General features: G+C 40.5%; 1 protein-coding gene across 1 annotated transcript in view; it reads right to left on the bottom strand.

The window, feature by feature from the left end:
- Positions 1-956: 956 nt before the first annotated feature.
- UST (uronyl 2-sulfotransferase) overlaps positions 957-11,315 on the bottom strand; it is a 315,313-nt gene continuing 304,954 nt past the window's right edge. The window contains 1 exon segment of the mRNA NM_001257513.1: positions 957-1,828. Coding sequence (NP_001244442.1) covers positions 1,545-1,828 — 284 coding nt within the window. The 3' untranslated portion in view covers positions 957-1,544.

Raw genomic sequence — 11,315 nt, 5'->3', positions numbered from 1 at the left:
AAAATATTTCAGAACTCAAAGGAACAGATTTCTAATGACTGAACCAAGGCATCGTTGATAGGTGGCAGGGGAGGGGCGGTGGGAGGGGGCAAGAAGACATACCTTAGGACAGTGAGACTGCCCAACATCTAGTTACATTACATTGGAGGCAGCCACTTACTTACAAAGCTGGCCAAGCAGTCTCTGCCCCAAAAGCTCTTGCTGCTTCTATTTTGACGTCTCAAGTAAGAGTTGAGGTGTGCTCAGGAGCACACAGGTCCCATAAGAAAGGGGACTCTACCTGCACAGAACTCAGGTAGTTCTCGGGTAGCTCTGTCACCTGCACAGAACTCAGGACCCCTTTTTACTGAAAACAGGTAGCTCTTAGGGGACTAGAAGTTACAATAGTACATAGTACCGGGTCCTATAGGACCCAACTTGGCCAGGGGTGTGTTTGATAGATTACACACCATCTGTGGTCAGGCTCGGAACTTCTGCTGTGGGAGTCAAATGCCTGAGCTAAATTGGTTCCTGGAACTTCCATTTAAAGCAATGTTGGGAGAAGATGTTTCATATTGGGTGCAAAGGATACAGCCATGCCCTTTCCCTGATGCCACATGACCTTCAGATTTATCTGTCTTGTTTACATTCTTCCTTAGACAGCAAACAAATTATTTTCCCTGCTAGACTACTTTGATATCTGTCAGCATGGTGCTTCGAAATGGAATGTTTCAATGGAGCTGGTCATGCATTTTGACCTTGAAATGTACTCCAGGCTGGGGATTGGTTGGGGACGTGGCACAAGCTGACTTGCTCTTCCAGAGATAACGACACTGCTCTTGGTGAAAGTGCCCCCTGAGAAGGACCAGAGGCAGAACTCTACCCATGTGGGTAGAAACCACTTACCCAGGGAGATCCTCCTCCTTTAAAAAAAAAAAATTTAATTGAGACAGAGTCTCACTCTGTCATCCAGGCTGGAGTGCAGTGGTGTGATCACAGCTCACTGCCACCTCAAACTCCTGGGCTCAAGTGATCCTCCCACCTTGGCTTCGTATTACAGGCTTGAGCCATGGCACCTGGCTCCATCCTCCCTTTTGATGTCCTAATCCGTCTTATCTTCTCTTAGATCCTTCCAGAGGAGATTCCCTGGTCTCTGAAGTGGTTTGTATTTCTACTGAAATATACAAGTCTGGATGTCTCCTACCATTGAGGTAATATTTTTATAAGTCATTTTACAAATGATAAATTATTAGGCTAGGGGCTATATTTCTCCCCCTTTTCCCATCATATGGGGTAAGGGGAAAGCTGTTTTATGACAAGATGCCTTGGGATGGAGCCATCTAGTGTACCTGGGAAAGACCCAAAGAGCCAAGAGAAAACACAGAATAAAATTAAACAAATAAAACCCGCAAAACCGGGCATCTCCCAATGACCCCAACATGTGGGAATGTTTTGTTCTTTTTAATGCACCCAAGCATTAATTTAGTCCCTTAAGGATTTTACTTCCCCAAAACAAAGAACTTTATGGAAAAGGGAGATAAAGCCATGAAGGCAACACAGTCACATCACCTCTTATAAATATCTTCTAGCCACTTTTCATCATCCTGTTCTTCATCGTCGATTGGCTCCTCGGTTTCCAGTGGAGTTGGGATAAAGAAGTGTGGCCTCAGGGGGGGCTTGCTGACGTGAGACTTAAGTCCAAACTTGCGCTTCAGCAGGTGGAACTGCTCTTTGACGTAGTGGTAAAACTCGTACTCGTATCTCATCCGCTGGTAGAGGATCTGCACGGCCTCGGGAGAGGGGACAGTCTTCTTCACCGTCACAGTCATGTTTCCAAGCTTCCTGTGCTCTGGAAGAGAACCGGGGTTGCACATGAACCATCGTTTGCAATGCTTTAGCTTAGGAGGGATCCCCGCGAGGACCCACATTACCTGTACAACTCTGGTAGCACCTAACGAAGCAACAGCATATCCAAGTATTAGAAGGGAAGAAGGGTTCCTGACAATATTTGGAAAGACTCACCAACTCTAAGCATTAATGTCAATGTGAGTTGACGAAGCACAAGCTATCTAATTTCCTTTCATCGGATGTGAACCATGCAATTGGACCAAATTCAATTGTTAACTGAGTTCTACATTCTTTTGAACAGCAGAATCTACCCATTTTCCCTCTTTTATTTCTTGTTACACCAGAAAAGGGTTTTACCCTCAGAAGGAGGCATGGAAGAGCTGTCTAACTACTTTCTAATAATCTTGTTTTTGTAAGTTTTCAAACACTGACATAAAGTTTAATTTGATACAAAATCCATTTCCATTTTACTATTTCAACAATGCATTTGTCCAGAAAAGGAAAGGAAGGGCTGCCAGATTTCTTAAGTATAATTTACACATTTTAAAAATTTATTTGTATTTTTTGTAGAGACAAGGTCTCACTAAAACTGTTGCCCAGGCTGGTCTCAGCATCAAGAGATCCTTCTGCCTTGGCATCCCAAAGTGCTGGGATTATAGGCATGAGCCACTGCACCCAGTCTAAATATAATTTTAACTGTTATACATTTTAAATTTTTTATTGTGGTAAAATATGTATAACTAAAATATGCTTAATTTTATGCTAATGCTTAATAACAAAATATGATATTTTATATTCATTGCTGAATAGCATGAAAATGTTAAATATAGAGTGTACAATTTTAACTATTTTTAAGTATACACTTCAGTGGCATTATTTATATTTACGGTGTTGTGCAACCATCACCACTATCTTAAAAATCCTTTCATGAGTCTATACAAAAACTTGATATCCATTAAACAGTAACTCCCAATTCCTTTCCTTTCCTTACCCCACCCTACTTACCCCATCAATTAGATAGAACCTCTAATCCATGTTCTATCTTTATGAATTTGCTTATTCTCAGTGCTTCATATAGGTGGAATCATACAATATTTGTCCTTTTTTTGTCTAGCTTGTTTCACTAAGCATGTTTTCAAGGTTCATCCATGTTGTAGTGTGGATCAGAACTTCATTCCTTTTTTTTTGAGACAGAGTTTCGCTCTTGTTGCCCAGGCTGGAGTGCAATGGCGTGATCTCGGCTCACCGCAACCTCTGCCTCCCAGGTTCAAGTGATTCTCCTGCCTCAGCCTCCTGAGTAGCTGAGATTACAGCCATGCGCCACCACGCCAGGCTAATTTTGTATTTCTCGTAGAGATGGGGTTTCTCCATGTTGGTCAGGCTGGTCTTGAACTCCCGCCCTCAGGTGATCCGCCCACCTTGGCCTCCCAAAGTGCTGGGATTACAGGTGTGAGCCACCCGCACCCGGCCCAGAACTTCATTCCTTTTAAGGTTGAGTAACATTCCATTGTATAGATAGAATGCAATTTGTTTATCCGTTCATCCATGGAGAGACACTTGGATTGTTTCCATCTTTTGTTTATTATAATGAACACTTGCATTCTAGTATCTGAGTCCCTGTTTCCACTTATTTTGGGTATATATATACCTAGGAGCAGAATTGCTGGGTCATGCAGTAATTCTAAGTTTAACATTTTGAAGGACTGCCAAACTATTTTCCACAGTGTTTGCACCATTTTACATTCCTACCAGCAATGTGTGAAGGTTCCAATTTCTCCAAATTCTCTCTTACAATTGTTATTTTCCTGCCTTTTTAAAATTGTGGCCATCCAAGTAAGTGAGGAGTGGTATCTCATTGTGGTTTTGATTTGCATTTCCCTAATGACTCCTGATAATGATGCTGATGCTAATGGTTTCCCTAATTTCTAGTGACCTTTTCATGTGCTTGTTGACAAGCATGTGCCCAACAAATGCTGTTTGTTAGTATATCTTCTTTACAGAAATGTCTATTCAAGTCCTTTGCCCATTTTTGAAGTGGGTTTTTCTTTTGTTTGCTTTTGTTTGTTTTTATTGTTGATTTGAAGGAGTTATTTATATATTTTTGATAATCTGCACATATATCAAGTATATAATTTACAAATATTTTCTTCCATTCCATAGGCTGTCTTTTCACCTGTTGATAGTGTTCTTTGATGCACAAAAGTTTGTAATTTTAATGAAGACCATTTTAGCCATTTTTCTCATATTGCCTGACTTTTGGTGTCATGTTAAAAAAAAAATTGCCAAATCCAAAGTTGACACATAGAAGTTTTCAATTGTAATGGAGACCATTTTATCTATTTTCCTCTTATTGCCTGTCTTTTGGTGTCATATTAAAGAAGCCATTGCCAAATCCAAGGGCATGAAGATTTGCCCTCATGTTTTCTTTTATAATCTTGTTTTTGACTAAACTTTCTGTCACCAAATTTGAATAGGTATATAATTTACTAAATATAGTTCCAAATGGCTATTTCCAAAATCAGACTCATTTAAAAGGACACAGACTTCCCCTTTTTTAGGATATTTGAGATACCTTCTGAAGCCTCCAGTAGCAATTCTAAAGAAGGAATTTGAGAAATTCTCTATGTAGACGCTAAGAAGGGTAATGGGGGATTAGAGGACAGGTGGGGATGGTTTATAGGTACAAAAAAATAGAAAAATGAATAAGACCTATTATTTGATAGCACAACAGGGTGACTATAGTCAACAATAATTTAATTGTACATTTAAAAATAACTAAAAGAGTCGGGTACAGTGGCTTATGCCTGTAATCCCAGCACTTTGGGAGGCCGAGGCAGGTGGATCACAAGGTCAAGAGATGGAGACCATCCTGGCCAACATGGTGAAACCCCGTCTCTACTAAAAATACAAATAGCTGGGCATGGTGGTGTGCACCTGTAGTCCCACCTACTCAGGAGACTGAGGCAGGAGAATTGCTTGAACCCAGGAGGCAGAGGTCGCAGTGAGCTGAGATTGCGCCACTGCACTCCAGCCTGGTGACAGAGCGAGACTCTGTCTAAAATTAATCATAATCATAATCATAATAAAATAACTAAGAGAGCATAACTGGGTTGTTTGCAATGCAAAGGATAAATGCTTGAGGGGATGGATACCCCATTCTCCATAATGAGATTATTATGCATTGCATGACTGTATCAAAACATCTCATGTACCCCATTAGGTATTAATTAAAATAAAAAATAAATAAATTCTCTGTGTGGCCAACAGCCTCATTGAATAAGGGTATTACTTTTAAAAATGACTCTTTTGAAAGTTCTTTGCCAGGTTGGGTCCTTTGTACAGGGAAGCCTAGATCCTTGTAAATAGATAACATGGTCTTCATTAAAAATTAAAAACATAACACACATTGAACATTCTAGAATTTCTGTTAAAGAACTTGGCATAGACTCTTCTGAAATGGGTTCCTAACAGAACATTTTATAATATCTGTCTTCTCTGAAGATATGAACTCTAGCTAATCTGGGGCGGGTCATTGTTCACAGGTCTTAGGTGTTCCTTTGTGTTTTTTAAAACAGAATTTTAAAATCTTATGAAAGACAGACAAGAAACAAAGAGTTTTAATTCAAACATTGAGAGGCAGAGGAAAAATAATTCTCTCATTGAAAGCCTCCTTCAATCCCTTCCTCTGAGAGCACTATATATTGTGTAGGGTTTTGTTATCTGATACACAAAAACGTAAGACTCCTGCGATTTAAAATAAATTCATTAAATTATTTGGCCCAACCTGGCAAAGGATCCAAGGGGATAAGCAAAGGGGAGCCTAGAACCTTGTAAAGAAGTAACTTGGAAATCTGTTCTATTTCACAGCCTCAAAGCTCTTTGTCATAAGGTTGAAACAGTAATTTCCTAAAAACAATGGACAGCAAGTGTAATCAAATAAATACCCTGACTACAAAACTATCTGAGAAATACCAATCACATTTTTAACTTAGAGCAAGGTAACTTTCTATACTAGTCTTCAATCACTTGCAAAGTGTTGGTCTATATAATGGATTGAGTTGACTTGCTATATAAATGGTTATTAATTTCAGGCCAGAAAAACTTTGGGAAGACTCTTTAAAAGTTACAGCATAATGGGTTTATACATTTCTTTCTTTGATTACGATTAGGTGACTGGGCCAACCACTATAAGGCTACTCCTAGTTCATGACAATAAAACTGTCTTCCCTGAATGCCTTCCTCTATGGCTAGGTGGGGGAGTTGGTGGATGGGCAGAGCAGGTAAATAACTCTGCCAAAAGTGACATCATATCCTTCTGAATAGACATTTCTCAAAATAAGACAGACAAATGGCCAAGAGGTATATGAAAAAACTCAACATCACTAATCATCAAGGAAATGCAAATCAAAACCACAATGAGATATCAAGTTACTCTAGTTAGAATGGCTATTATTAAAAAGGCAGTAAATAACAGATGCTGGTGAGGATGTGGAGAAAAGGGAACTCTTATACATTGTTGGTGGGAATGCCGATTAGAACAGCCACTATGGTAAACAGTATTGAGATTTCTCAAAAAACTAAAAATAGAACTACCATGATCCAGCAACCCTTCTACTATGTATCTATCCAAAGGAAATGAAATCAATATATCAAAGGGATACCTGCACTCGCATGCTCATGTATTTACTGTAGTACTATTTGCAGTGGTAAAGATATGGAATCAACCTATGTCCATCAATAACAAATGAATGAATAAAGAAAATGTGGTATTATATACATAATACTTTTTTATGATGTCTCTCATAAAAAAGAAAGAAATCATGTCAGTTGCATCAACGTGGATGGAACTGGAGGTCATTATGTTAAATGAAATAATCCAGGCACAGAAAGACAAAGATCATGTATTTTCACTCATATATGGGAGCTAAAGAAGTTGACCACATGGAGGGAGTAGGATGATAGATACCAGAGGCTGGGAAGGGTGTCTGGGTGGGAGAGGGCACTGAAGAGAGGTTGGTTAATGGGTACTAACGTACAGTTAGATAGAAGGTGTAAGTTCTCATGCTCCATAGCAGAGTAGGGTGGCTATAGTTAGCAACCATGTATTGTATATCTCAAAGTAGCTAGAAAAAAAAACTTGAAATGTTCCTAACACATAGAAATGATAAATACTTAAGGTGATGGATACCCTAAACACTGTGATTTGATCACTGCACGTTCTATGCATGGAATAAAATATCATACATATCCCATACATATGTAAAATATTATATATATCAATAAAATGTGATATTGTGTCCTTCAAGTACAAGTGAAAAGAACCAGGACATATTTGCATGATTAGTTAACTGATATGGCACGAGATGGTGACAGTCCTGGCTGAGCCTAATACTTTGTGGTATATTTTTATAGTAACAGCTACAGTTAATGGGAACCAATGTGTAGCAAGCACTGCGCTAAGCACTTGTACACACAATCATACTTAATCCTCACAACAACCCCTTGATGGAAGAGCCATTTTACACATGAGGAAACTGAGGCCAAGACTATAACTCATTCAAGGCCACGCAGGCAGAAAGTGGCAGAGGTAGGAGGCTCCTCATGTCAACCAGCTGCTGTGCTTTTGCTGTGTGGTTTCTTGGTGTGGACAGGTGAGCAGGCTATTACTGCTTCTCACACCTTTCTTCACAGTGTGGTAGAGCATAATGGTCAATGTCCAGGCCTAGAGCCTTCTACTCCTCATGCTGACTGAGGCACCCAAACTTCACAACAGATCTCACAGGAAACTGGCAAGTGTTTTGGAGGGAATGGCTAATAGCTTTATAGTTTGGGAGAAGAAAAGGGCTGGTTAAAAAAATTGGGCTTGATCATCTCTGGGTCCAATCAGAAAGCCCAATACTCACAGAATCAATGATGAAAACCACCCCAGCTACCACTATTTGGAGAATTCCAGCTGAGAGGTAAAACCACGTCCTGCTGCTTTTATTTAGCTTAAACTTGTAATTATGTGTTTCTAATAGAAAACATTTTATCCCAGGCAGAAACTGACCTAGGATCTACCATGTTTGGAAAAAGACAGACTTCTGGTGATAACCAGCATCCAAAATCCCAGTGCACTCCATCGACTCTATGACTGGAAAGCACTGGCTCTGATGATTCCACTCAGAGCCCCCTACATTGACATATTTTATCCAACTTCTATACAGTAATGAGAGGTCTTTAATAAGGCTGATATTTGATAAGATCCCAGGTGGCCTTTCCAACTAAATTTTAATTGCATGTCACCTTACTAGCCTGAAGAAAGTGCTTTGGCTATTTGATAGTGCTAGTCAGAACATGAGGAGGCTGAGCCCTGTGTTTGCTAGAACACTCTACAGAGAGGACAGACTTCTAAGACAAGAGGGAAGGGGGACTTTTTCATGTTTGGCTACAAGGTAAGAACTTTAAAAGATCCTTTCTTGAATAGTTAAGGATTCACTGAGGGTGACCCCCAAATATGGCACCCTGGTATGCTGATATTTCAAATCAAAGGCCACTGGAGACTAGTACATGCTGGATGAAGCTGTTCTCTGAAGTTCCCTTGTCTACCTAGAAATTGGACCTGCCAAAGAGGAACAAAATTGCCTTCAGTCCCCTCCCCTAAAATTTCATTAACCAGAGAAGATCAAAACTCATGTCACAGAAGAAGGGACTGAAGATTAAACACCACACTTAGAGCTCAGATGAATGTTGTCCCAAACTATTGCCTGTTCTCAGGTCTCATTCAGTTCCCAAAGAGAATTACTTACTTTCCACTGCCTAAGCATTGGGCCCATTCATTCCCCTTAAATGTCATTTACTACTCTTCAAAATTGCCACATTTAACCTCCATTTCCCCTTTCCCTATGAAGAAAGGTATAGAAAAAGCTGGACCTCCCTGGGTTATGGGGTAACCACTCTCCGATGATTTTCTCCTGTGTACCATTTTATTTTTAAGAGGTAGGGTCTTGCTCTGTTGCCCAGGCTAGAGTTCAGTGGTGTAATATAGCTCACTGCAGCCTCAAACTCCTGGGCTCAAGTGATCCTCCTCTCAACCTCCTGAGTAGTTGGGACTACAGGAGTGAGCTACCATGCTCAGTTTCATACACATTAATAAATTTTATTACTTTTTTTCCCTATTAATCTGCCTATTGTAAGTTCATTTTCAAGAAAGCTTCAGAAGGCGGAGGAGAAGCTTTTCCTATTACCCCTCCAATAACAACAGATTGTCACATGTATTTCAATTACCTCAGTCTTCCTTACTCTTCTTAATCCCTCCCTAAATCCCCTGTCTAAACACGAGGGTCAGTATCAGCTGGTTCGGCAGATTCTTATGAGATCTAATGTTTCCCCAAGCTCTAGTTTTGCTTTAATATCCAATTCTTGCTTCATTTATCTACCCACCCTGCCTCCTTGGAGTTTCCTTCTCTCCCTCATCCACCCCTTCTTCTTCATTGTCAACCTCTCCCTTTCAGCTGGCTCCTTGCCATCAAAACTCATTTTCCTTCTTGAAAAAACCCTTGTCTCATGTACCCTCCCTCCTTCATCTTTTCTCTCTCCTCCCCATCAGAGCTCAAGTTCTTGAAGCTCTGTCTACATTTGTTATAACATTTTCAGCTTACATACATGACCGAACTCACCAAAGCCTGCTTTCTGTTCCTTCTGTACTCCATTCAGTTACTCTTGCTTCCTTACTGATAGCTCAGAGGGCAACTCTCAGCATGACCCTATCACACTGTGGGCCACACACTACATTTTGAAGCCCTCTCCTCCCCTGGCATCTGCAACAGTGTTTTCCTGGCACCCTCACCTCTCTCTGATCACTCCCTTTCCATCTTCTCTATGCCCTCCTCTTTCCCAGTCTGTCTTGTAAAGACCAGTCCTCCTGAGGCTCTGTTCCAGCCACTTCCCTTCTCCCTGGTTACTCCCTGGGTGGCAGCATCCAACCCTCTACCCTTTAGTCTTCATAGCACTGTGGACAACAAAATGAACAGTTTATATAAACAATGACAGCTTTCTTGACCTTTTGTTTTCCACAGAGCTGCCAAATTTAATAAGGTTAATGACATTGCCAGAAGGTTATGTCGCGGTCAGAAACAGGAGTGCTATTTTGTGCCAGGAGAAACAGAGACTCATATTCAACCAATATTGATGGGGAACACCCATTATGAGTTTGGATCATTATATATGTTATTTTATTTGATATTCTCAATAACCCTGTGAGGTGACTATCATGACCCCTCTTTTGCAGATGGAGAAACAGAAACTTACCCAAGGTCACACAGCTGGCTGGTAAGTGAAAAAACTGGAATTTGAATCTGGGTCCCCATCTGTGTTGAGGTTTTCCCTAACTGTAAGTCCTGCACCATAATCAGGGCAGCTTTCGTGAGCCTGTAGAAAACTATCACCTTCATATGGAAAGACCAGAGGTGGTTTGTCTTGTATAATAAGCAGAGAATTCTTAAAAATCTCATTTCAAAGACATATGGATGTGTGTCTTGCTGTACGATAATCGGTGTTATGGAAAAGTCATTCCATTGCTAAGTGTTCCACATTTTTGTAAAATGCCAGACTTTCCATCCAAACAAAACAAAGCTACATGGACTATGGAATCAGCCTCTCTCCAGATTGCCATAATAGCAGCTCTAGAGGAAGTTGTTAGGATTTTTTTTCAGACTGTTGTTATTTCAGCCACAAAACAATTATGCTTTAAAAATCTATACTTATTAGTAGCATTCCTTGGGGAGGGAAGAAGCCCTCGTTAGGTGGGCATAATGTTGGATTAACCATGAAGAAGTGAAGACCTCACTCCATGAGCATTCTCTGATCCTAGCAGGAACCGAGAGTAACTTCAAGGGGCTCATGTCTCTTGTGCCCACTGAAAAACATTTAAAAAGAAAGAGACAAATACAGATCTCCTTCCATTAAGGCAGGGTGGCAAGAAGGCAGCCCATGATCGGACTGGCAGGCAATGTGTTGTTTGGCCCATGGGGTATTTTTTTTTTAGAAATGGATTCAGTTGTTGTAAGGCTTGGTCTATTTCACATGGAAAGCTGGATTTCTGGCTTTTCTCAAAGGGCGGCTACATTCTTCTGGAGCCAAGCGTGACTGCCCCCGTGAAACAGGCCAGGGCTCTCCAGTTCGCCTTAGACCCTAAATGCCAGTTCGTTCTTTTATGTTACCTGCCTGGCTGTTCTAGAAATTCGAGTTTATGCTTCTTCTTTAAATATTTTAAAATTCAGGCTTTCATAAACCTAGAGAGTAAGTGCTTCTCATCAAAATCAAGGCCTCACTGGTGTGCCCAGTATCGTCTTCCTTCCCTCTTTCTGCAAAGATTTGTTGAAGAACTATTCTGCACCACGCGCAGGAACTGTTGCAGTGAAGGGGACGTCATCATCGTCACCATCATCATCATCAATTGGCAGTTTGAGAGCTTTCTCTGTGCCAAGTATTGTCAGATATCTAAACAC

This window comes from Macaca mulatta, chromosome 4, assembly GCF_049350105.2.
Source record: "Macaca mulatta isolate MMU2019108-1 chromosome 4, T2T-MMU8v2.0, whole genome shotgun sequence".
NCBI classification, from domain to species: Eukaryota; Metazoa; Chordata; class Mammalia; order Primates; family Cercopithecidae; genus Macaca; species Macaca mulatta.
The sequence above is the reverse complement of the archived record's forward strand: the minus strand, read 5'-3'. Positions and strand labels throughout refer to the sequence as shown.